General features: G+C 34.1%; 2 protein-coding genes across 12 annotated transcripts in view; one reads left to right on the top strand and one right to left on the bottom strand.

The window, feature by feature from the left end:
• LOC125664380 (uncharacterized) overlaps positions 1-1,246 on the bottom strand; it is a 71,526-nt gene extending 70,280 nt beyond the window's left edge. For all 4 annotated transcript variants that reach the window (XR_008799300.1, XM_048897119.2, XM_048897120.2 and 1 more), the window contains exon 1: positions 1,010-1,246. Coding sequence is in view for 3 of the 4 variants with exons in the window: in XM_048897119.2 (XP_048753076.2) it covers positions 1,010-1,123 (114 nt within the window). In the remaining variant the exon portion in view is untranslated. The remainder of the gene's footprint in view (positions 1-1,009) is intronic.
• On the top strand, positions 700-27,501 carry LOC125664377 (run domain Beclin-1-interacting and cysteine-rich domain-containing protein-like). Of its 8 annotated transcripts, XR_008799290.1 has the most exons (19): positions 1,189-1,344; positions 8,073-8,196; positions 9,475-9,553; positions 9,771-9,824; positions 11,480-11,575; positions 12,109-12,188; positions 13,249-13,319; positions 13,697-13,828; positions 16,238-17,347; positions 18,568-18,690; positions 19,162-19,301; positions 20,606-20,656; positions 23,757-23,859; positions 24,575-24,697; positions 25,049-25,161; positions 25,360-25,491; positions 25,686-25,856; positions 25,954-26,961; positions 27,018-27,501. XR_008799290.1 is itself a non-coding variant. In XM_056151765.1 (18 exons), the coding sequence occupies exons 1-18, from the start codon at positions 896-898 to the stop codon at positions 26,110-26,112; spliced, it is 2,877 nt and encodes a 958-aa protein (XP_056007740.1). In that variant the 5' UTR covers positions 700-895; the 3' UTR covers positions 26,113-27,501. The 8 variants fall into 8 exon arrangements, 7 of the variants coding, with proteins under 7 accessions (XP_056007740.1, XP_056007733.1, XP_056007745.1 ...); XM_056151765.1 differs by lacking the exon at positions 1,189-1,344 and adding an exon at positions 700-911 and having other exon boundaries at positions 25,954-27,501; XM_056151758.1 differs by having other exon boundaries at positions 25,954-27,501.

Below are 27,501 nucleotides of genomic sequence, written 5' to 3'. Positions count from 1 at the left end.
GGGGGGGGTGTTGTTGTTGAAAACCTTTCTAATGCATGTCAGCAATGTCTTGCAAACACCTAAAGTCCAAAATAACTCAAAATAAGCCCTATAAAAAGAGTTCTGTTATAATAACCAGTAAGGGTATTTTTTTTAAAGGGCAGGGTATTACACAACCACCACACAAACCATCAGGTCAAACCCAATCTCTGAATGTCAGAGCATTATGTAATATCTAATCTCCTTCTCTTTCTCTGCTGATATGAATACATTTGTTTGCATTCTCATGCTACCCCTTGAGGACCCTTGATTGGAAAATGAATGTGTTCTGTTCTATAAAGCTACATAAATTTTTAATAGCTTAATAAAGGTATTTTGTTATAAATGTGCATTCTATTTAAAAAAGAAAAAGCCACACTGATTAGTACAGGTGTACCTAAACAAACAACACACTGCCCAAACAAGTTTTGGAAAGTGTGTTTTCTAAAGATCAGTCTATATTGAAAAGTCTTTTTTACATGACCATGCTGTATGAACAGTTACCCATGGTTATGTAATACCTGCCCTCAGGGCATATAATGACATTGTTTTTCATACTCAAAAGTGTTAAGTGTCAATCAATATAGGGGGGCCTAACTATTAAACAGCTATTGAAAGACACAGATTTGATTGACCTATTACTTGGCATGTTTTATTGATAGAAGGGAGTAATTATCTTCCCCATTTTTCAAAATGCCACTATTGACCTAGTAATTAAGAGAAACTACAGGTACAAATACAAAAATAGCCGAATTCGTGTTGGGCCTTGCCGAACGTAAAGTTTCGTTTGTGTTGCCCTGGTTCTGACTGGCACATTCAACTGACTGATTATCATAGAGAGAACCTGTGTCCGGCGGCGGCTAGCTGGGACTGAATTATGTTTTTACCAATCCGTAAGTGTTGCATTTCATGATCTTTTAATCTTTACGTACAGACCTTGGTAATGAAATTTGCATTAAAAACATTATTTTTAAGATACACAAGCAAATACTTTTGTTAATTCCTCGTCAAGTAAGTCGCCCTCTTTCCGTTCCAGATGCTCAATCTGTCTCAATTTCTTCCTAAGTTTTCTAATCTCTAAAGCTGCAGACGTTCTCGACGCCATGCCTTGTCATCTCAAGCTATTATGTAACTCTATGTAACAGTCCGAAGTGTTCCGCACGTGTAAGCACGCGATTACTTTCAGTTTCTCAAACCGGAAGTGTCCTATTTGTTTGCAAACATTGAGACAACAAAGGCCACCCATCTACTGCTAGGAAATATATACGATTATACCATCAGGAGTGCAGATATGATAAATGCCAATGAGTTTGTTTAAAAGAAAAGGTAAAATTAACAATTTCGTTCTTCTCTATATATCACGTAGAATCACGTTTTCAAGTAGAGGGGTGTCAGCTGATTAATGTGTGTAGATACATGTAGCTTTAGATAGGCCTTCCAATCACAATGTCGTACAAATTATTATTTCTATGAATCATATATTGTTTTTTGACTGAAATTATAGTATGTACATATTTGGATCGTACAAATGATAGTGTAGATGTTTTCGCTAAAATCTCGTTACGTTACAATGCAATTTCATGATACAATTTATCAGTTTATTACAGTAAAGAGGGTTTTTGAAATGAAATTAAAATGCTTATAATTAGATGGCATTTGAAACATATCTACTTGTGGATAACATTTTCCCAAGGCTAGAATAAACGTTGTTGTCCAAATTGTTCATAGGCTTTCTCTCATTTACCTGTTGGAACATGTCAATAATTCATTAGAATGGCAAAGATGCTCTTGTTTTCTGTGTTCACATTCTTGTATTTTTTGCAGCCTCTTTACATTTACATAATAGAAATCCCTGTCCACGTGTTTTGAAAGTCATTAGATTGCATCATATTGAGAGTTGAATATGAAGGAACAGATGTGACAAATATGTGTGGTTTAAATGCTCAGTAAAGGTGTCAGCTTGAATCTGCTGACTGGATGATGCATGTCTGCATACAAGGATGATTGCTGTTTCTTCTTGTTTGATACTAGTTCAGCTGATGTAGCGGCATCAGTGATATTGATGACATTGGTACATGTAGAACTTTGCTGAGTGAGGATCAGGTGATGCATCCATTGTTTCATCTATCATGTATCTCCAAAAACAATCCCCAGTTATTTCTCTGGATAGAGAATTGAGTTCTCTTGTAAGTAAATATGATGATGGGCCAATCAGATCCTTAATGAATTTCTCATGAGGAAGCTGTTTGAACACTGTGATAAGAGAGGGGATTGTTTATAGATAACACAAGTTGTAAACCTTCTGACCATTCATCCCTCTTCTGTTTCTCTGAATTTGTGGATATCTAGGTCAGAAGTTGCCATGTACAATCACAAGCTCTGGTGATGCTAGAGGTTTAGTTATAATATCTGCTCTTAGTGATCAGTCCAATCAACTCAACGTCTGAGAACTTACTTGACTCCTCTGTTATATTCAAGAAATGTTTTTTAAGGGGTTTTTTTTTTGGGGGGGGGTGTGTATTTTCTCCTGTGTTATACTTCAAAATGGTTTGTTTTGAATAGGATTAAAAAATAATGGAGAATAGGATCATCTGAAAAGAAACTGGGGAAATCTTGCTGATTCAGAAATTTGATATGAAGACTTTAGGTTGCAATGATACATGTATCATATGATTCTGGAGTACTAATTTCATAGGATCCTCTCAATAATGTGAATTATTTAAAAGGTCCAGGTGTCTTAATCCATTGGAATGTTAAAGCTCCTTTAAAACTTTACAATATCAATGGATTTTTAAATTCTACAGGCCACCACATGCATTGTACACAATGGGTAATAATTAGGTGTTCTATACCAACACCAGGGACACCAAATTAGGAGTGTGACCACAGGGCCCAGACATATGTTTATTTCCCAAAGTGCTACTACCATGAACAACATCTGGTTATGCAAGGAGATTAAGAGGCCTTCTCAGGGGTGGTGGGGTGCAGGTACAGATAAAATTTACCTATATTCACTAAAGCAGTTAAATCAAGCATATTTCATTTATTATTTAATTGTTTTGAAATTTACATAAAAGTTGTAGACATGTTTTGTGTGTGACTTTTTGTTTCATTTACTGTCAAGAACTCAGCTCTTGGTTGTATTTTCCACAAATCTCACAATTAAAAACACTACAGTTAATTTATAACTCACAAGAAAAATCATGAAATTCAATGATTTTATATGCTTTATCTTGTAGTATCAAGGCAACTTCAGGTAAACTCTACCTGTGCCCGGCCTCCCCCTCAGAGGGCCTCTTAATCCCATTGCATAATCAGATGTTTCTGACCAGTAGGCCCCTGGGAATCTCTCCTTGATAGCTCAGTGTGTCCCTGTGTTACTAATCTTGTTACTATGCCACTTACAAAGCCTTGGGTCACTTTGTATACACAGCAGGTAATTAAGGGGGATATATTTACATTACAAATGATCATGTTGGCCATTTCTTCAGGAATGTCATGTAGTTGTGTGAATAATTCACATATGAACCTTGATAGAAATATAGTACCCTTATCTTAATGCTAATGGCAATTCTGACAGACATAACAGAAATAAAATGTCAAAATAAGAAATCATGCAATTTCATTTTGATATGACATAAAAGACACCACAATCTTCTACATCTGTTTCATACTTAGATATTTTATTGAACTTGCACATGTCAATGGCAAACTTAAGACAAACAGGATGACTTCCACTTAGCTGTCAACTACCCATATCTATATATAACAAAATTTCATTATCACCTGCACATGGTGTTTTTGTCTCTCAACTGATTTGATATGTAAGACCATGTTCTGTGTATCATCATGTTCAATATCTTCACTTTTTCTAAATTCATGAGGATATAAACTGCAACACTTCAAGCTGGCATACTTTTCATGAAGCACCAATGCACTGCATGAAGTTGATGTGGCAGCATGAAGCATCAATGCACTGCATGTAGTTGATACAGCAGCATGAAGTTGATGCTGCAGCATGAAGCTTCAATGCACTGCATGTAGTTGATACAGCAGCATGAAGTTGATGCGGCAATGCACTGCACAAAGTTGATGCGGCAGCATGAGGTTGATGCGGCAGCATGAAGCTCCAATGCACTGCACAAAGTTGATGCGGCAGCATGAAGTTGATGCGGCAGCATGAAGTGCCAATGCACTGCACGAAGTTAATGTAGTAGCATGAAGCATCAATGCATTGTACAAAGTTAATGTGGCAGCATGAAGCGTCAATGCACTGCATGTAGTTGATTCTGCAGCATGAAGCACCAATGTACTGCATGAAGTTGATGCAGCAGCATAAATCATCAATGCACTGCATGAAGTTAATGCAGCAGCATTAAGCATCAATGCACTGCATGTAGTTGATGCGGCAGCATGAAGCACCAATGCACTGCATAAAGTTAATATGGCAGCATGAAGCGTCAATGCACAGCATTTAGTTAATGCGGCAGCATGAAGCACAAATGCAATGCACGAAGTTGATGCGGCAGCATGAAAAAAAAATCTTTAATATTTATGATAGACATCCTTGAGAAAAACAAGAGTATACAAAATATTCTCATCCTTAGGTTAAAGTATTACATTTAGCAAGGTGTACAGAGAAAAATATGAGTATGAGTTTTGCAATATCATTTTTAATTCTATGAAACACAAATATATGATTTCTTATAAAAATGGTAATACTGAAAAATTTGAGGTCCTTTGGAATAGGTGGAACCAATTCTCTCTCTCTCTCTCTCTCTCTCTCTCTCTCTCTCTCTCTCTCTCTCTCTGTGTGTGAAATAACTAACACCTCTGTAATTCTATTTCATATTATAAAGATATACCTTGAAATATTTACAGAATGTTCGTTAAAAAATGATAAAATTTTTTTTTTTTAAAGTTTTGAGTCTCTAACTTAAAGACCCAAAAAAAAACACCATATGGTTGCTCCACGGATCACTGAATGTGGGCGGAGCTTATCCATGGTCAATGTTATTTACCTGGAATTTACCTGGCCAAGAGATTAGTTGTTGTGTATATTTTTATGATATACACAGGAAATTTCTCAGGTTATTACAAATTATGCTTAGTGTCTTCATTTGTGCAAAAAAAAAAATAATAAAAATTTCTACCTACATGCATATCGCATTTCTATTTCCCGTAAACCTTCAAACTTGGTCATATTTATGTATTGCAAATGACAGGTTTAGCCCATTTCTAAACCTTTGCTTTTTAAAACTACTAATTAAATTGTTATATATCGTATATAAATAATTTCCTAAATATAATATTACCCGGCGTGTCCTGGGAGTTCGCGGTGTCGTGGGTATAGTAGGTAAAATATCCATGTTTCGAGAGAATGAATAAATCCAAGTAGATCTGTGTACATGTACAACCAAATGAATAATGGTCAAGATACCCCTCAATATGGGCTGTCTGTAGGGTTTCTGTAGCTGTAGTGTTTGCGTAATGGTGGTATCCCAAACAGAAGCTGACACGAAGTCCCCCCCCCTCCTCTCTCTCTCTCTCTCTCTCTCTCTCTCTCTCTCTCTCTAGGGTTTCTGTGGACGTAGTGTTTGTGTAACGATGGCATCCCAAACAGAAGCTGACACGAAGTATACCCCCTCCTCTCTCTCTCTTTAGGGTTTCTGTGGACGTAGTGTTTGTGTAACGATGGTATCCCAAACAAAAGCTGACACATAGCTAGTCTACCCCCTTTCTCTCTCTCTCTCCCTTACTCTCAATCATTGACTAAATGAGTAATTATTGTCATACGTATGCAACACTATTGCCATGCCATATTATTTCACCTATATTATTGCTACAGTTTTACACATCTCTCTCTCTCTCTCTCTCTCTCTCTCTCTCTTTATAAACATAAAACCGTGATAAATTATAAATAGCTCAACAACTCTCACTCTCTCTCTCTCTCTCTATAAATATAAAGCCGTGATAAATTATAAATAGAAATATCTCAGTAACTCTCTCTCTCTCTCTCTCTCTCTCAATATAAAGCCGTGATAAATTATAAATAGAAATATCTCAATAACTTATTTATGCTTTTTTACTGTTGTTTGATTTCTGAATGTGTAATTTATAATCCATGTGGTATCTCAAACAGAAGCATTTTTTAAACTACTGTAACAGTTTTACGCATGGGCAATATAACCATTATACATGTTGATGTGCTTCGCCAATAAAGAATTGTTCATGTTTTTATAAATATAAAGCCACAATAAATCATTAATAAAAAATATTCCAATAACTTATGTTTGTTTTTTTTTTTTTTATTATTATTATTGTTTGATTTCTGATTGTTTAATCTATAATACATGTATAAAGATGGAGAGAGAAAATACAATGATAAATTGCATTGTATAGGGGACGTTAGAAATTAAAATATTCTAGGTGCGAGTCAATGCTATCAAAACTCAGGTATACTGGGGCTTTCTTCGAGATCTGAAGACTGCTGGTCATCATTAGCCATGATTGTTATCAAAACATCTTTCTCAGGTAGCTGTAGACCACAGTCTCTGCAAACGTCAATCAATCTAAGCTCTATTGTTAAAAGTTTGATTGACCAGCGTCTTATCATTGATCGCAACACAGGTAAAATTTGGGGGCGTTAACTTAAAGTTGGGTCTTTAAAGATCAAGTAATGGCCTGGACACATTTTTAACACAGACAGACAAGCAGACAAAGAGATGGGCGAGAGATACTCTTAGCTAAATTTTATAAGCTCCCCTCCCCAATCTTGATGATATCAAAGTTCTTTACAAGGTCTCAATCTTGGTCTGTCTCCAGCTTTGCTTGTTTCACTTTACTAATAGTAATAACTTTGACAAGTTTTACGTTGCTAAAAAGGGTATGGAAGATTTATTCTTCAATATTACTATAGAATTTTGTGAACAAAACAGCCTGTTGGTCTTCACTTGTCTTGTATGCTGAAGAAAGTGACACAATATTACTTCTACAGCAGGTGGCAATCAGACAACAATGGGACAGTTTAGTTCCTTTTGTAAAAATAAGATATAACTATAATTGTGAAGCTGATAAATTACCTGATAAAATCACTCAGTCCTTTGTTTCAGTTTTACGTCCGAGGTATCATCATATTAGATACTATTAAACATAACTTCCTAGTCCCCGTTTCCTTCCCAGTGCAATGTTCATTAAAAGTTAGATAATTGACTTAGGTAATGCTAAATTATTTCTAGATAAGTTGTGTTTATCTTTGATGTGTGTTAACTTTTGTAACATTTCAGTTATTTATTGGAGTATATACTGTTCGATATCTTGGAGATAAATTATGTGCAGTAAAACATGGTTACAGTGAACACACTTACAATGAATTCACACTTACAGTAAAACACGGTTATAGTGAACACACTTATAATGAATTCACACTTACAGTAAAACACGGTTACAGTGAACACACTTATAATGAATTCACACTTACAGTAAAACACAATTACAGTGAACACACTTATAATGAATCCATGCTTACAGTAAAACACGGTTACAGTGAACACACTTATAATGAATTCATGCTTACAGTAAAACATGGTTACAGTGAACACACTTATACTGAATTCACACTTACAGTAAAACACAATTCCAGTGAACACACTTATAATGAATTCATGCTTACAGTAAAACACAGTTACAGTGAACACACTTATAATGAATTCACACTTACAGTAAAACACGGTTACAGTGAACACACTTATAATGAATTCACACTTACAGTAAAACACAATTACAGTGAACACACTTATAATGAATTCACACTTACAGTAAAACACGGTTACAGCGAACACACTCATAATGAATTCATTACTTAGCGAAACGAGTTTTATGGAGGTATATTACAATGTCATGGCTGACTTCCCAAGACCAACATTGAAAAAAGGGATTGTTCACTACAACATGGCACCCATGAGACTTAACTTCAATTAACTTTTAATATGCTAAATTAGTTATAGAACCAGTACAGAAGAATTTTGGAGTGATTTTGAAGATTATTTTATTAGGTCCTACTCCAGTTGAGATTGCCCGGGAAAATGACATCAAACAAAATATCACGGCAGAACTTTCTACGGCCGTGAAAAGACTACAGCAAGAGCAGCAACTGAACTCGGATGAACCGATTCGCAGGTGAATCATTTAGAATTTTAAAAGTGTTGTTAATATTAATACGAAGTTAAATTTGCTCTGTTGTGGATGCTAATTTAGTTATATTTTGACATAGATATATTTTAACATAATTTACGAGTTAAAGAGAGAAACTTTATGTACAAAGTTTTAAAGAAGAAATTAGGAATAACTATATTCACTCGATTTTATGTAAAAATTCTAAGTAACAAATTCTATGACCATATCCCACTTCTAAGGGATTTTTTTTCCACCATCAAGATGTGGTTAGAGAAAATTACAGGTCTACATGTAGGATCAAGATCAACATTTCAGAAAGAAAGGAATATTAGTTTTATTTAATATGTAATGAAATTAATGCAGTGTAATGCAAGGAAAACAATTCATTATGAAAAAAACTGAGTTCATCTCTTGGTATTGTTGCTAAAATATAGTGAAATGGACAGAAATTGACAAAAGATTGAAACTGAGATGAATTATGACAGAATCTGGATCTGATCTGAATTAGAGAATTGGTTCTGTTGAAAATAATGATTCCTCACCTATGCAGGTCATGGCACTCGGGGTGAAATGATTCGAGATACATGTACAGCTGAATTGGGAATCAGGGTTTTCAATGCGATGTTTGATTCATTCTTCAACATATTCAATTCGATTCAATTCAAAAAATATAATACCCATTTTCTTTTAGTACGGACTCTCTGATTGGTCAATTCAGGTTCAGTCAACATGTTTACAAAATTTATGTTGAACAGCCAGCATATTGTGGAGTTTTGTTGAAAACTGCCCCCTAACATACAGTTTTCCTGTATGGGAGCTAGCACTTCGGTTTTCTTTATAATCCTTCATAGAAATAACAAATCTAGTTCCACATTATTTTTCTGAGTTAATGTTTAGGTTGCAGTTAGCAATAAACAAATTGAAAGCATTAAAATATTGAGCTATCTACATGATAGATATTCATTGTATGTCGTGGAATCGAGTTGAAAATAATTGAATTGAAACTTAACTGTGTTGTGATTTATATCGAATCGTGAAGGTGATTTATTATTTCACCCCGACGTGGTACATTCCTAAAGAAAGATCCTGCGTATTTTGAGTATATCTAATATATGGAAATAGAATGCTCCTCCCTATCTCTGTGTGTGTGTGTGTTATGGAGGATCGTGACAATTTATCATGTATTGTAGATCATTTTAACTAGAAACATATCCAATAATTTCACTGAGGAGAGAAGTTTGTTTTCTGACAAAATCTGTTTTTATCATGTATTTTTGGTAGTTCTGATTCTGCTAATGCTGTCTGTAACCTCCTTGAGAGCATCTTCCTTCATGGCTGCAAGCCGCCGGTTTCCACAAAGGTGAGCTGATCAATAACAGTTGTGTATCATGTTTTATATTTAATCATCGATATTGTAATACACTAAATATTGTTTATATTATTGTTTTAAGGAAGAAATGGTGTATTTCATTATCATTTAATCACAAGATATCTATGTGCAGTAGATTCTGAGATTTAAAAAGACCCATTTCTTGGTGTATGAACTTCTTAAACATGTGTGTATCTAAAAATTACAGATAGCAAATTACATTGGTATAAACCAAGGATATGAAAATGGATCACAACAAATTGTAAGTCAGCTAGAGTGGTTATCAAGTTTTTAGTGTGTTTATATATATATATATATTACACACACATACACTAAAAACCAAGAACACTCTAATATCCAAAAGTGTTGAATCTACAACATCAATTTGGTCTCGGGAGGTGGAAATTTAAAATAAAAGGTCAAGGGAGGAAATTCTACAAATTAACTTGTAAATGGACACGACAAATGAAAATTGTCAAATTTTGGGACAACCCAGCCCTTCCTCAGGACAAAGGCACTAATTACATGTGGAAATTAATGATATGAACTAAAACAGCACAATTTCTAATCTTAACGAAGTAAAGCTAGTGTTTACGATATACTACGTGGTTGTGGTGTGGAGAAGAGATCAAACTTCATCAAACACATTCTATCATTCTGGCAAACTACTTGCAATGTGGTCTCCAAACACTCTGACCTAATTAAGGATCAAATTAATTAACGATGGTCAAAGACCCGTGAAAGTCAGTCATACATAAAACTCTGATCTTAAAAGGTTGTATAGGAAAGTATTCTTTGCCCGATTGTGTTTTTCAGCATAAATAAAATGATATTCAATTATTAATGAAAAATGATGTATGACAATTTGACAATTTTCATTGTTCATGTTATTGGGTCATTTTAATGCTTAATACTCACTCATGTATGCATGCACGCACACACATGTAATTGCACAACGTTTTTCAAAATAAGAATTTGATAATTAAATTTTCTGATCCTGCATCTGTGGATTTATCAGATTACAATTGTTTTTGGAACTGCAAGAGAACAATATCTGCTGTTAAAGAAATATACTACATCGTCATAATGGCTGACCTATCTTTGTAGCCATTATAAGCAATGGTGATTAGAATGTTTCATTTTATTGCTTTTTTTGTAGAATTTTTTGTTCTTTTTTTGTGAGATTCACACTCGGTGATTAGAATGTTTAATTTTGTTGCTTTCTTCGTAGAATTTCTGGTTGCTTTGTGAGAGATTCACACACGATGATTAGAATGTTTAATTTTGTTGCTTTGTGAGAGGTTCACACACGGTGATTAGAATGTTTAATTTTGTTGCTTTTTTCGTAGAATTTCTGGTTGCTTTGTGAGAGATTCACACACGATGAATAGAATGTTTAATTTTGTTGCTTTTTTCGTAGAATTTCTGGTTGCTTTGTGAGAGGTTCACACACGGTGATTAGAATGTTTAATTTTGTTGCTTTTTTCGTAGAATTTCTGGTTGCTTTGTGAGAGATTCACACACGGTGATAGAATGTTTAATTTTGTTGCTTTTTTCGTAGAATTTCTGGTTGCTTTGTGAGAGATTCACACACGGTGATTAGAATGTTTAATTTTGTTGCTTTTTTCGTAGAATTTCTGGTTGCTTTGTGAGAGATTCACACACGGTGATTAGAATGTTTAATTTTGTTGCTTTTTTTTGTAGAATTTCTGGTTGCTTTGTGAGAGATTCACACACGGTGATTAGAGTGTTTAATTTTGTTGCTTTTTTCGTAGAATTTCTGGTTGCTTTGTGAGAGGTTCACACACGGTGATTAGAATGTTTAATTTTGTTGCTTTTTTCGTAGAATTTCTGGTTGCTTTGTGAGAGGTTCACACACGGTGATTAGAATGTTTAATTTTGTTGCTTTTTTCGTAGAATTTCTGGTTGCTTTGTGAGAGATTCACACACGGTGACGTAGTAGCTCAGCTAAAACAACTGACACAAATCAACTCGGAGATCGGCCTCTGTAGAGTAAGTTACAACCTCGCCTGACTTTCTTGAAATGAAGTTGAAACTTGGACTTAAGTCTGAGATTTTACTCAAATTTTGACTTCTCAAATAAAAGAAAACTCATACTTAAGTTTGTGATTTTTTCAAGAAATTCAAGTCTGAATAAAATATGAAAATGAGATTGATGTTGATATTTGAGTGTTTTGATGAGACTGATGTTGATATTTGAGAGTTTTGATGAGACTGATGTTGATATTTGAGTGTTTGATGAGACTGCAGATGTTGATATTTGAGTGTTTTGATGAGACTGATGTTGATATTTGAGAGTTTTGATGAGATTGATGTTGATATTTTAGTGTTTGATGAGACTGCAGATGTTGATATTTGAGTGTTTTGATGAGACAGATGTTGATATTTGAGAGTTTTGATGAGATTGATGTTGATATTTGAGTGTTTGATGAGACTGCAGATGTTGATATTTGAGTGTTTTGATGAGACTGATATTGATATTTGAGTGTTTTGATGTGTTTTGATTACATTATTCCCTTTGGTAGGCCTGGATTCGAGTCGCTCTGAACGATGGCTTGATGGAAAGCTATGTGAATGCTTTGATAGCAGACAAGAGATCGCTAGAGTAAGACAATTAGCTTACACTTGTATGATCAATTTCTATGGTTACAGCAAACACACTTATAATGAATTCATGCTTACAGTAAAACACGGTTACAGTGAACACACTTATAATGAATTCACACTTACAGTAAAACATGATTATAGTGAACACACTTATAATGAATTCACACTTACAGTAAAACACGGTTACAGTGAACACACTTATAATGAATTCACACTTACAGTAAAACACGGTTACAGTGAACACACTTATAATGAATTCACACTTACAGTAAAACACGGTTACAGTGAACACACTTATAATGAATTCACACTTACAGTAAAACACAGTTACAGTAAACACACTTATAATGAATTCACACTTACAGTAAAACACAGTTACAGTGAACACACTTATAATGAATTCACACTTACAGTAAAACACAGTTACAGTGAACACACTTATAATGAATTCACACTTACAGTAAAACACAGTTACAGTGAACACACTTATAATGAATACACACTTACAGTAAAACACAGTTAAAATAAACACACTCATAATGAATTCACACTTACAGTAAAACACGGTTACAGTGAACACACTTATAATGAATTCACGCTTACAGTAAAACATGATTACCGTGAACATACTTAATGTAATGAATTAATGCTTTCAGCAAAGAGATTTTCATTATCTGTATTAAAACATCTTATATGAAAAATTAATTTAGTTGATGGCGATTAAAATGATGGGTTCTAAGGAAATTAACATGGAATGCCATGCATATTTTCATTTCTTCTAGTTAGTATTTGGGATATTTTTACATGCATAAGAAATTACTGTCTACTGAGTATGTTGGGTATGTGAGGTGATGAACTACAATGTTTTCCATTAGTTAATCATCTCACCTAAGTATTATAATTACCTGACAAACTATCAGTGATCTCTTAATTAACTAGATGCTAATTGTCAGTTTAATTTAACTCTGTACAACTGGCCCTACATTTTAAATTCATTGACATACATCTTTTTACAGTAATTTAAGAATTCCCTTTAGAATTGAATCGGATTTTTACAGGTATTTCTACAGCACCACCTCGTATTTAAGAGATCACGAACAGCCAGGAATATTTCTCTCCTACTTGAAAGGTATGAATGGATCTGGTATAAAATTCATAAGAAGAATGTTGCTGATGTCTGAAATATAACTCAAGAGCTAAGTTATTCAAAGAAGGATAACAAAAATCATTTTGAATTCCATTCTAATTACACATTGTGCACGCTTTATATTTGTCTCTATAGCGATTGATTGATTCATTGACTTGGGTTGAATGCTGTTTTGGCAATATTTCAGCCATTCTACAGTGACTTTAGCACTTATAAACATTTAGAAAAGTATAATTAAGAAAAAATCAGCATTTCAAATTCCATTAATTTGTGCATTGTTTATATATGTCTCTGTAGCGATTATGTGTGTTGGAAATGAGTATTCCCGTGTAACGATTCCGTCTCTTCTGATACAACAGGTTTGATGTCTTACGACTTTCAACTGTCCTTTAACTCGAGTGTCCTGAATAAGTGGCCCAATGCCTCCATGGTCCTGGCAGGTTTGATCGATCCAGACAGCACTCCTCTGCCCGTCGTACATCCACTGAGAGGTATGTGTAATCAACGTCTTTGAGTGTTTAAAAATGAATGAGATGGTATACTGCAACTCTCTTCACATCGGCGTATTGAATGCAGCGCATTAGCAAGCCATGAAAAATATACCAGCTAAGTGTGAAGAGACTCAAGGTAAATCCTCTCATGTACTTTCCTAATGTTATATTTACATTTTAATTATGTTAATTGCATTTTGATAATGAATGCACTGCGATTAGCTTACGTGTAGATTAGTGTGTATTCATATGCAGTGATTAGTCTGTTTGTACGTGTAGATTAGGTCATTAAGTGTATTAACTAAAGGTTATTTCATCACATCCGTATTTATCTTAGTTAACTAAAGGTTATTTCATCACATCCGTATTTATCTTAGTTAACTAAAGGTTATTTTATCACATCAGTATTTATCTTAGTTAACTAAAGGTTATTTCATCACATCAGTATTTATCTTAGTTAACTAAAAGTTATTTCATCACATCCGTATTTATCTTAGTTAACTAAAAGTTATTTCATCACATCAGTATTTATCTTAGTTAATTAAGGCCACACCAAATCGATTTTCTGGTTCTCAGACAATTGTTTTTCAAAAAATGGGTAGGTAGGTAGTGGGTTTAGTTTTTCAGTTTATCTCCATGTCACAAATGGGTAGGGATTTTTTGTTCGTTGTTTTTTTTTTGTGTTGTGAAGAAAGTTAGAGTTTTACAAATGGTATTCAACACCGTGTAGCTTCTTTTCATTCTGTTTCTTGTCTTGTTTTATATGTATGTCATGCTTTTATATTGTAGATCTTTATGCAAATAAAGTGAATACAAAATAGTATGTTTTGAAAATCCTAGCTCTAACTCATCCAGCCAGTCAATAAACAACTTTGTCAAAACATCTCGTTTATTATTTTCATTTGGTCTTTGAAGTAGTTTCAGTTTTTCTCGGGCCTCCAGCAAAACGGCAAACGCCGACTTTTTCTGTGTCAAAGGTTCATCTGACGAGGGCAAATCAGTCCTTTTTTCAGACATTTTCACTTTTAAATATTTCCCAAAAAGTTCAACCACTTTGGAAATTTTCACTGTTGAAAAAACCTTATCGCTGTCAGTCGTTTTGTTTCGACCTACGAAAATGTCGTACTTCAACTCGACGTTGTTTTCATCAATTTATTCCTTCACGGTTTCAATTTCTTTAAATTCACCGTCCAGAAGTTTCTTGCAAAGCATATCAACTGTCAAGGACGAGTCTACCGGTATAATTGTCCATGGAAGAATCTGTTTTGAGTTAAAATAATCTCAATGCTGACAAGAACTGTTTGTTGCCATATTGTTTACATCAACTAAGCAGCACATCTTATTCAGCAAGGCGCTTTACAATTTTGGCGCCAAAACACGAATTTTATTTTGACAGATCAAACACGGATGGCGGCGATTTTTTTTCCGGGGCGGCAATAAACTTGTGTCAGCGGCCGATTTTTTGGGGGAGTGGCGGTGTTTGAGAACCAGAGAATCGATTTGATGTGGCCTAAAGGTTATTTTACCACATCAGTATTTATCATAGTTAACTAAAGGTTATTTCATCACATCAGTATTTATCTTAGTTAACTAAAGGTTATTTCATCACATCAGTATTTATCTTAGTTAACTAAAGTTTATTTCATCACATCAGTATTTATCTTAGTTAACTAAAGGTTATTTTATCACATCAGTATTTATCTTAGTTAACTAAAAGTTATTTTATCACATCAGTATTTATCTAAGTTAACTAAAGGTTATTTCATCACATCCGTATTTATCTTAGTTAACTAAAGTTTATTTCATCACATCCGTATTTATCTTAGTTAACTAAAGGTTATTTTATCACATCAGTATTTATCTTAGTTAACTAAAGGTTATTTCATCACATCAGTATTTATCTTAGTTAACTAAAGGTTATTTTATCACATCAGTATTTATATTAGTTAACTAAAGGTTATTTTATCACATCAGTATTTATATTAGTTAACTAAAGGTTATTTTATCACATCAGTATTTATATTAGTTAACTAAAGGTTATTTTATCACATCAGTATTTATCTAAGTTAACTAAAGGTTATTTCATCACATCAGTAATTACCATAGTTAACTAAAGGTTATTTAACCACATTCATATTTATCTTAGTTAACTAAAGGTTATTTTATCACATCAGTATTTATATTAGTTAACTAAAGGTTATTTTATCACATCAGTATTTATCTAAGTTAACTAAAGGTTATTTCATCACATCAGTATTTATATTAGTTAACTAAAGGTTATTTAACCACATTCATATTTATCTTAGTTAACTAAAGGTTATTTTACCACATCAGTATTTATCTTAGTTAACTAAAGGTTATTTTACCACATTGGTATTGACATGTGAAATTTAAAACTTTGTAATTCAGCAACTTCCAAGACAGCAGAGATTGCACAGAAAGATCAAAATGTGGCGTCTTTAAATCCTGTTAGCAGACCAAGGGTTCAAGGTAAAAAGAGAACCAGTATAGAAGACAGGGGGTTATCACCTCTTCCAAAAGGATGGTCAGTATCCGAGTACAGCTCAGAGTTAACTCAGGAAGATGTCAATCAAATGCGAGGGATGACGCCCCGAAACAAGACGAGGTCAGAGTGTTCTAATTCTAGTCTCGCCTCTTGCCCCGATTCCGTGAAATATAACAAGCACCCCGCCTCATATGTAGCAGATCAGGAAAATATCGGTGAGCCCATGTTTGTTATCGGCGATGACGTTTTATGTGAGGACATTCAAAATCGTAATTCTGGCTCTGTAGAAAATGAGAGACACCCTGACACAGACTACATTGATCAAAGGTCACCCAATGATAATCCTTCCGTGGATTCGGAGCAGAATTCACCAAGTAAACTGTCTGTAAATGATCCGAGCTCTTACGGGGAGCTGAGTTACTCGAGTCTCTCTGGTGAGATTTTGAGTAGTAAAGACTTAGAAAAGAATGATGCCTGTGGTCCTAAAGTTCAGGAATCTATTGTACCTGCACGTCTGATGGATGGGCTAGTGGATAAATGCGATCATTGCGTTGTGGAATCTAAAAATACTGGCGGTACATTTGAGAAAGCTGTTCCTGTTTTTATCTCAAAAAACGGAACTGCTAGTTCAAGAGTGAGCCCACAACAGCAAGATTTTGTGAATGAACGGATCTTACAGGATATTCTCAACACAGAACTAGATAGTCCTAGTGACAAGAAGAGCAATGTAACAAGTGACTCCTCATATAACAGTAAACACAGCTCACCAGATGACAAAAAAATCAAACGAAAAAGTAGGATGAAAAGGAAGGACTTGATGCCTAATTTCAGATGGAATTCGCAAAGAAGTGCCCAAATCCCGGCCCAGATGTCCCCTGCTAGGGCTGATGTCATATATACAACAGGGGGGCGTTTGGTTCTTCCGAGAGAGGATAGGAATGACGAGGTTCCTACGTCACCGAGGAGACCACGATCTGGTGCTATGTCGATGTGCGAAGAGCCAGAAGATGATGGTGAGTGATGTTTTGGAATACGACAACCAATATTTGTAGAAAAATTATTCATATAAACTTAGAAAAAATAATTATATGACATAAAGACAAGAATATGTATGTTGAAGTGCCCTATAGCCAGTTTTATTGGTGGGACACAAATTTATCAGGTTTACAAGGTATACCATAAATTTTGGTAGATGAAATTTTGGTGAATTAATGTATATGCATACTGGTGTACTTGCACTTAGTGATTTTTATTTTGGTGAATTTTTGGAAACTGCCAAAATAGGCCAAAATTATATACTCACCAAAAAAAAACTAAAAACCAAACAACAGTTATACAGTAAAACAGAGTTAATATGATTGATTTACTAAAACACAGAGTGAATATGATTGAAGTTGAATTAAAACACACCATGAATATGATTGTAGTTTAAATAAAGCACACAGTGAATATGATTGTAGTTAAATAAAACACAGAGTGAATATGATTAAAGTTAAATTAAAACACAGAGTGAATATGATTGAAGTTTAAATAAAACACAGAGTGAATATGATTGTAGTTTAAATAAAGCACACAGTGAATATGATTGTAGTTTAAATAAAGCACACAGTGAATATGATTGTAGTTTAAATAAAGCACACAGTGAATATGTTTGTAGTTAAATTAAAACACAGAGTGAATATGATTGTTAAATTAAACATAGAGTGAATATGATTGTAGTTTAAATAAAACACAGAGTGAATATGATTGAAGTTTAAATAAAACACAGAGTGAATATGATTGTAGTTTAAATAAAGCACACAGTGAATATGATTGTAGTTTAAATAAAGCACACAGTGAATATGATTGTAGTTAAATTAAAACACAGAGTGAATATGATTGTTAAATAAAACACAGAGTGAATATGATTGAAGTTTAAATAAAACACAGAGTGAATATGATTGTAGTTTAAATAAAGCACACAGTGAATATGATTGTAGTTTAAATAAAGCACACAGTGAATATGATTGTAGTTAAATTAAAACACAGAGTGAATATGATTGTAGTTATTAAATTAAAACACAAAGTGAATATGATTGAAGCTTACATGTAACTAAAACATAGTGAATATGATTAAAGCTTAAATCTCAGGAATGTATAGATATATTAATGTTGGGTTTCTAAAAGATATGTTAAATAGGTGTTTGTAAATGAGAGATGTATTTGGTTTACATGAAACTGATGTTGTTCTCAGGTGGTGTGGGAATGGCCTCACCGCCAAGTACTGGGAACAGCCTGGGTGCTCGGGGTGGATGGTCATCTGATTTTGATCACCCACAACTGACTGCAGCTGCTGAACTGCCCGTCAGAGAGAAATGTAAGGAATTATAACCTATAGATGTTCACCATCATATGGAGTACTGTATCAGTTAGTTCTTACTGACGAGAATCAAACTCATTTATTCCAAGTCACGTATTTGTTAAAAGTCTGTTGACACATAAATTGGAATGTGTGTCTTTAATCTGTGAAGTGAAGAACTGAAATAATCTCAGTGCTGGCAAATGACTTCCCTATATTAGATTAGAGACACATCTATAGCCTTTCAGTACCGAGGCTATTAAGCCACACTTCCTTGTAGAGAGAGTCAGAATTCACTTTTGATAGCTTTGTCTTAGTATATCTTTTCTTAAAATAAAGGGGCCAGTGAGTGAATGACTGTCTGTTTCAGTTGAGAGCTTCAGTGTGATTGTTTGTCTGTCTGTGTTTCAGCTGAGAGCTTCAGTGTAATTGTTTGTATATGTGTTTCAGCTGAGAGCTTCAGTGTAATTGTTTCTATATGTGTTTCAGCTGAGAGCTTCAGTGCTCTACTGAGAAATTACACCCCTTCCAGCTATGTAGTCTCCCCTACCATGGAAGAAATTCTCCGGGAGCTTTCAGATGATACACCTTCACCTCCACAGGTGGATCCAACGCTTCCCACTCCTCAGGTGAGCAATGTTATTGTAAACGAATACTCCTCAGGTGAACAATGTTATTGTAAATGAAGACCTATAGATGAATTGTTAAAAAAGTGAAACATATTGTTTTACACCATGTGTAGATTTAGTTTTGCTAACATCCATGAAATATAAAAAGACAAAAAAAGATAAAACCCCATCCTCATTTGTTTATATTTAACTACACATTATATCAAAGTAAAAATAAATCTACAGTAACGTTATCTATACAACAACATTATACAGCAACGTTATCTATACAGCAACATTATTCAGTAACGTTATCTATACAGCAACATTATCTATACAGCAACATTATCTATACAGCAACATTATTCAGTAAGGTTATCTATACAGCAACATTACACAGCAACATTATCTATACAGCAACATTATCTATACAGCAACATTATTCAGTAACGTTATCTATATAGCAACATTACACAGCAACATTATCTATACAGCAACATTATCTATTCAGCAACATTATCTATTCAGCAACATTATCTATACAGCAACATTATCTATACAGCAACATTATTCAGTAATGTTATCTATACAGCAACATTACACAGCAACATTATCTATACAGCAACATTATCTATACAGCAACATTATTCAGTAACGTTATCTATACAGCAACATTATCTATACAGCAACATTATTCAGTAACGTTATCTATACAGCAACATTACACAGCAACATTATCTATACAGCAACATTATACAGCAACGTTATTTATTCAGCAACATTATCTATACAGCAACATTATACAGCAACGTTATCTATACAGCAACATTATCTATACAGCAACATTATACAGCAACGTTATCAAAACAGCAACATTATCTATACAGCAACATTATTCAGTAACATTATCTATACAGCAACATTATCTATACAGCAACATTATCTATACGGCAACGTTATCTATACGGCAACATTATCTATACGGCAACGTTATCTATACGGCAACGTTATCTATACAGCAACATTATCTATACAGCAACATTATCTATACAGCAACATTATCTATTCAGCAACATTATACAGCAACATTATCTATATAGTTCAACATCGGTGATATGATAATTCCCCTGAATCTCAATATATCAGTAATAGACAAAGAGAGGATAGTAAGTCATAGATCTGTTTTTACAAAAAAACCTTGTGGTATTTTCTGTCAGTGTATTTGGACTAATGGCAAATTCTGTCAATTAAATAGCTGCTAGAAATAAAACTTAAAGATCCATGATTCATCATTAATTTATTGCGCTGATTATGAATGAATTTAGGAAGAAGAATATGAGATAGTTGGTGACGTGGATTCGGGAAATTCGGATAGAGTGAGTGAAACGGGTCATCCATGCATGTGTACTGTGCCTAGTACATTTGTACTGTGACCCACATTCATGTGTACTAATGTCTAATCTTTGCGATTTCTTCTTAGTTTGGTTTTGTGCTCATGCTTGTTCCATTATTTGACTTCATTTCTATTAACATTTCATTATAATAGCTCAGTGCACTGTAAGCACTAGAATTTCCTATGAGATATATGCACATCTCTTTCTCATCTTGTCATTATGAACTACAGTGGTATCATTATACAGCGTCAGTTTTAATATATATTGATATTAAGCTGATGTGAAATTAAATTCGAATGAAACAGTACTCCGCAATCTGTGAAAACTGGCTGCCACAATTAAAACAGTACTCAACAATCCGTAAAAACTGGCCGCCACAATTAAAACAGTGCTCAACAGTCCGTGAAAACTGGCTGCCAGAATTAAAACAGTACTCAACTATCCGTGAAAACTGGCCGCCACAATTAAAACAGTACTCAACAATCCGTAAAAACTGGCCGCCACAATTAAAACAGTGCTCAACAGTCCGTGAAAACTGGCTGCCACAATTAAAACAGTACTCAACTATCCGTGAAAACTGGCCGCCACAATTAAAACAGTACTCAACAATCCGTAAAAACTGGCCGCCACAAATCTACATGAGTGACTCCACAGTAGTTGCTTTGTTTGCTAACATTTTGTCAGTAATCGGTGCACAGTATGGGAAAGTTTTGTTTGCTAACACTTTGTCAGTAATCGGTGCACAGTACGGGAAAGTTTTATTCGCTAACACTTTGTCAGTAATCGGTGCACAGTACGGGAAAGTTTTGTTCGCTAACATTTTGTCAGTAATCGGTGCACAGTACGGGAAAGTTTTGTTTGCTAATACTTTGTCAGTAATCGATGCACAGTACGGGAAAGTTTTATTCGCTAACATTTTGTCAGTAATCGGTGCACAGTACAGGAAAGTTTTGTTCGCTAACACTTTGTCAGTAATCGGTGCACAGTACGGGAAAGTTTTGTTCGCTAACTCTTTGTCAGTAATCGGTGCACAGTACGGGAAATTTTTGTTCGCTAACACTTTGTCAGTAATCGGTGCACAGTACGGGAAAGTTTCTTTTTTTGTGGATTGTTTGAGATTAAATTCTAGTTTATTGTATACTGCATGAAACTGTACCATGTGGTTTCATAGCAAAGGAAATTTAACATGAAATTGTAGCATGGGGTCTTATAGGAGGAAATATAACATGAAATTGTAGCATGGGTCTCATAGTGAAGGAACTATTTTCATCTTGTTGAATTTAACATAATTCAACATATACTCACTCTGCTTATCATTTACTATTAAAATTCAGAACTGCTGAGCAAGTATGGTTTAGTTGACTAGTTAGTCATCAGCTTACTATGTAATTCTGAAAAGGGTGCATGTAATGAATTTTTATGCCCCTGAGATCGAAGATCAGGGGGCATATTGTTTTTGTCCTGTCTGTCATTCTGTAATTCTGTCTGAAACTTTAAGCTTGCTAATAACTATTGAACAGTAAGTGATAGAGCTTTCATATTTCACATGATTATTCCTTGTGACAAGACCTTTCCGTGGGTACCAAAAATTTTTACCCTGTGACCTTGACCTTGGAGTTTGACCTACTTTTTGAAAACTTTAACCTTGTTAATAACTTTTGAACAGTAAGTGATAGAGCTTTGATATTTAACATGAGAATTCCTTATGACAAGACCTTTCTGTGGGTACCAACATTTTTGACCCCGTGACCTTGACCTTGGAGTTTAATCTACTTTTTGAAAATTTTAACCTTTCTTATAACTTTTGAACAGTAAATGGTAGAGCTTTGATATTTCAAATGAGTATTCCTTGTGACAAGATCTTTCCATTGGTACTAAACCTTTTGACCTTGACATTTGACCTACTTTTAATTTTTTTTTTACATTGGTCATAACTTCTAAATGGTAAATATTAGAGCTTTCATATTGTACATGAGCATTTCTTGTGACAAGATCTTTCTACTGGTACCAAGATATTTGTCCTTGTGACCTTGGCCATCTTCGGAATTGGCCATTATTGGGGGCATTTGTGTTTCACAAACACATCTTGTTGTTGTTTAGATTTTGTTTATGCATGACTCATGACTGTTGTAAACTAGACTCTTTATTAACATGTACAGTAAAACACGGTTACAGCAAACACAATTAGAATGAATTTACGCTTACATAAAGTGAATTTCATTTCCTGTAGTTTTGAAATATATTATGAACTTATTGATTATAACAAATTATGTTTATAACAATTCAAAGTTGTTTATCATTAAACCCTTCTCGATAAGCATGGTTTTCTGTACATTTAGTTGTCCTTCCCTTTAGAGGAATGTGGGAAATTGTAAATTTCGGTAAACATGAGCTTCAAAGTAGGTCATTATTCAGAGGCGAGCGTCATCAGGCCACACAATATAAAATGGTCAGCAGATGAAATCTGTTATACTTTTGAGTTTTAACAACGAAACTTAAAAATTAATGAGGTGTTTGTTTGGTTGATAGATAACCTATATCTTCATTGTAATTTCAGGTCAAAAGGTCAAAGGTCATAGTATGAGGCCCCTTATTGAAAGAAATGGTTTCCAGACACTATCTGAGCATAATGAAATGTTATTTTTGAAACAGTCTGTCTGACTGAAGGATGATTCCGCAAGTAAATATAGAGTTGTCAAGGTGATCTTATGTGTGTGTGTGTGTGTTGATGCCACAGAAATTATGAAAATTCCCACAAACATATGTGATTTTACAGTTATATTTGAACAGGAAATAGAAATTCTGGAAAACCTTTCTGCATCTCTATTAGGGTAATAAAGAATAGAAATTCAAGCAAGTTTGAAATGTTATATGCATGATTGTATGTTTTAAAAAATATTTACAAATGATGACTATAATTATGTACAATTTATATTGAATGTTGTACAGAGTATGATAAGTTAGCATTAATCTGATAGATAAGTTATATTATGTGTTAATCTTATAGAATTCCCCACACCAGGCCTCGATGCTGGGAGTGAATGTTGTACTGATTATGATAAGTTATTTATTAATCTGATAGAATTCCCCACACCAGGCGTCGATGCTGGGAGTGATAGCAACAGAGAAGGGACTAGATGCACAGAATTACCAGTGTGGAAGCTGCAAGAGGCCAGTCGGGTTCAGTAAGTCAGAAAAAGAGCCATTTAGCACGTAAACACAGTAGTAAGATTTAGCACATTAACATCTTGATCGCTTTCAGTAAGTAAGACAAAGCACGTAAATACGGTAGTAAGAATGTGTTCATTAACATCTCCGTTGCGTTTAGTGAGACAAATCGTGTAAATACGGTAGTAAGAATGTGTTCATTAACATCTCCGTCGCGTTTAGGGAGACAAATCTTGTAAATACGGTGGTAAGAATGTGTTCATTAACATCTCCGTCGTGTTTAGTGAGACAAATCTTGTAAATACGGTAGTAAGAATGTGTTCATTAACATCTCCGTCGCGTTTAGTGAGACAAATCTTGTAAATACGGTAGTAAGAATGTGTTCATTAACATCTCCGTCGCGTTTAGTGAGACAAATCTTGTAAATACGGTAGTAAGAATGTGTTCATTAACATCTCCGTCGCGTTTAGTGAGACAAATCTTGTAAATACGGTAGTAAGAATGTGTTCATTAACATCTACATCTCGTAGAACGCTAGAGTGGAAGCGTGGATGTGATTGATGTTGTGCATTTTAAAATTTGTTAGGTTGGAGCCTGGGTAATACATATAAAACCCTGGAAATTGTCTACACAGAATTTGTTTTTGTTTACAGAAAAATTAAAAATTGCCTAAATTAAAAGTACTGCACATGTGTATAACACTGATTTAAATGCATTGTCTGTTTTCTGTAGTCTATGGAAAGCCGAGAGTGTGCACATTTGATGGGAAGTATTACTGCTTTGAGTGTCACGAAAACGACCGCTACTACATTCCAGCCTTCATCCTCCATAACTGGGACTTCCGGAAACACATTGGTAATGTCACTGTTTAAATCTGGAAACACATCGATAATATCACTGTTTTAATCTGGAAACACATTGGTAATGTCACTGTTTTAATCCAGAAACACATGGGTAATGTCACTGTTTTAATCCGGAAACACATTGGTAATGTCACTGTTTAAATCCGGAAACACATGGGTAATATCACTGTTTAAATCCGGAAACACATGGGTAATATCACTATTTTAATCTGGAAACACATTGGTAATGTCACTATTTAAATCCGGAAACACATTTTATAAAATGCTCTTGTTGTGTGTTCCTATCCTGTATGTAATATAGCATTCTATTTAACAGTATGTAATATAGCATTGTATTTAACAGTATCCAAGAAATCTCTGGCCTTCCTTCAAGATGTTGAGGACCATTCTGTCATCGATATTTCTGCTGTGAACCCTAAATTGTATGAACATATCAAAGAAATGGACCAATTACAGGCAAGATTACAAACAGCTAAATTGAAGCACAGAATGAAAAATTGATAAATCAGTCTGATAAGTAACATTTGAAAGTCAATACCACAAAGGCTATTTTCAATTGAAGTTCTTAAATTCCTGCTGAACAAATGCTGGTTGCTTTTCTTTGTAAACTGTTGAAATGAATGTGCTGATACAGATTGTTGCAATTTGTTACAGGTTTTAAGGAGACAGCTCTGCCATTTGAAAACCTACTTATTTACATGTAAACAGTCCATTGCTGATGAATTCAGAAAAAGCATGTGGCCTAAAGAGTACTTATACGAGAGCACTCATACTTATACACTCGCTGTAAGTAAAACCAGGGAATTTTGAAGTTAAAATGCCAGATCCATTGTTGTTTAAGCTTCTTGAATACCCAGGGACTGAAATCAGTAGAAAATTTACATGGGGGAAATGAACAATGCATGTTTATTTTAACAGAATGAACAATGCATGTTTATTTTAACAGATCTAGAATGAACAATGCATGTTTATTTTAACAGGATTTGTTGCAAGTGCCATCAGGACAGTTTATGCAGAGTTTGAAGAAGTCGATAAAGTTTGCTACAAAGCATGTCTACGGATGTCATCTATGCAGCAGCAAAGGATTTATCTGTGAACTCTGTAACAACCCCAAGGTCATTTATCCGTTTCAGACAGAGGATACTATCAGGGTAGGTGATCTGAGTTATTACACACAAACCGCATGATATATTTGTTTCTCACTTTTCTTCAGTGAGTTTGAAGAGTTCATTCTATGTTTTATTTCAGTGTCCTAAGTGTAAATCTGTGTTTCACAAGTCCTGCAAGACTGATTCCGTATCCTGCCCAAAATGCACTCGGAGAAGCAAGAGGGTATCACAGAATGGGGAGACGTTGGAGACTCCCGATATCCATGATTACGCATTTATTCCACAGTTCAGTGATTGATGTGGTGTCTGTAATTATTGTACTGTTTATTGGCAGGGAACATTTCACTATGTATATACAAAGTTAATCAGCTGACTCTTTATTTATGTAAAAAAATATCTTATTGTAGAGGAACATGATGTTAGATTTGCATATTTTCATATAGTGATTCTTGAAAATTTTTATTAAAATGATTTTAAATTAGAAACAAAAACACAGTGCCTTTTATCATGTAAATGTACGTATTGTAAAATAAATGTATGTACAGTAATACACGGTAATAGCAAACCTTCAGGGCCAGTGAAAAACAGTTAATTATAACCAAACTTCATTATACAGTAAAACATGGTTATAGCAAACCTTCAGGGCCAGTGAAAAACAGTTTGTTATAACCAAACTTTGTTTTATCCAATAACATTTTCATTATTTTCCTCTCACAGGGAAATAAATGGCACTTCACAGAAAGCGTGAATTTGTTATAAGTGTGTTCGATATAAGCGTGTTTTACTGTACAAGTCAATAATCCCGGTATTTTATGATGTACTCACTGTAAAATGTTTTGTTTTTAAATATTCATCATGAAAATTTTAGAGGGCTAATCAAATTTTTAAGAAATCTGTGTATTTGTGTTCCAATCATTATTGTATAGAAGTAGCATATAGTTCACTTTGGTTTGTGTTCTAACCATCATTGTATCAGAAGCAGTAGTTAGTTCCCTTTAGTTTGTACTCTAATCATTACATTTATAGTACTTATTTTCCTTTTGTTTGTTCTGTGTGTATCAGTAATCATTTTTGTGTGAGAAGTAGTACTTAGTTCCCTTTAGTTTGTACTCTAATCAGTACATATATAGTAGTTAGTTCCCTTTAGGTTGTTCTGTGTGTATTCTAACCATTATTGTGTAGGAAGTAGTTAGTTCCCTTTAGTTTGTACTCTAATCAGTATATTTATAGTAGTTAGTTCCCTTTAGTTTGGATTGTAGAGAATACATGTTATAATCATTATTGTAGAGGTAAGAGTTAGTTCCCTTTAGTTTGTTCTCTGTGTATGTGTTATAATCATTATTGTAGACGTAGGAGTTAGTTCCGTTGAGTTTTTTCTGTGTGTTTTAATCATTATTGTAGTAGTTAGTTCCCTTTAATTTGTACTCGAGAGAATGTCTGTTCTAATCATTATTTTATAAGAAACAGTACTATTTATTTCCTTTCATTTCTGTTGTAGAGAATGTCAGTTTCAGTAAGTAATATTATGAACTCTGTTTACCTGAAGTTTACACGGGAGGGTCAAATAAACGTTATAAAGTGATCTGTTTCATGAAGTTCAACAATAGTACTTATGTTTGATTTGTGCAATGCAAAAATTGGTATTTAATTTTACATCAGTTCTTTCATTAAAATTTTTATCACATAT

This window comes from Ostrea edulis, chromosome 1 (assembly GCF_947568905.1).
Source record: "Ostrea edulis chromosome 1, xbOstEdul1.1, whole genome shotgun sequence".
Lineage (NCBI taxonomy): Eukaryota > Metazoa > Mollusca > Bivalvia > Ostreida > Ostreidae > Ostrea > Ostrea edulis.
Note: the sequence above shows the minus strand (reverse complement) of the source record. Positions and strands in the feature narration are given on the sequence as shown.

Excerpts from the sequence above, each read along its gene's own strand:
- LOC125664377 (XM_056151758.1), top strand. The coding sequence starts at position 1,317 with ATGCCAATGAGTTTGTTTAAAAGAAAAG. Across the intron at positions 17,348-18,567 it reads CGAAGAGCCAGAAGATGATG|GTGGTGTGGGAATGGCCTCA; the intron begins GTGAGTGATGTT and ends TGTTGTTCTCAG. Across the intron at positions 20,657-23,756 it reads ATTCGGGAAATTCGGATAGA|AATTCCCCACACCAGGCGTC; the intron begins GTGAGTGAAACG and ends TTAATCTGATAG.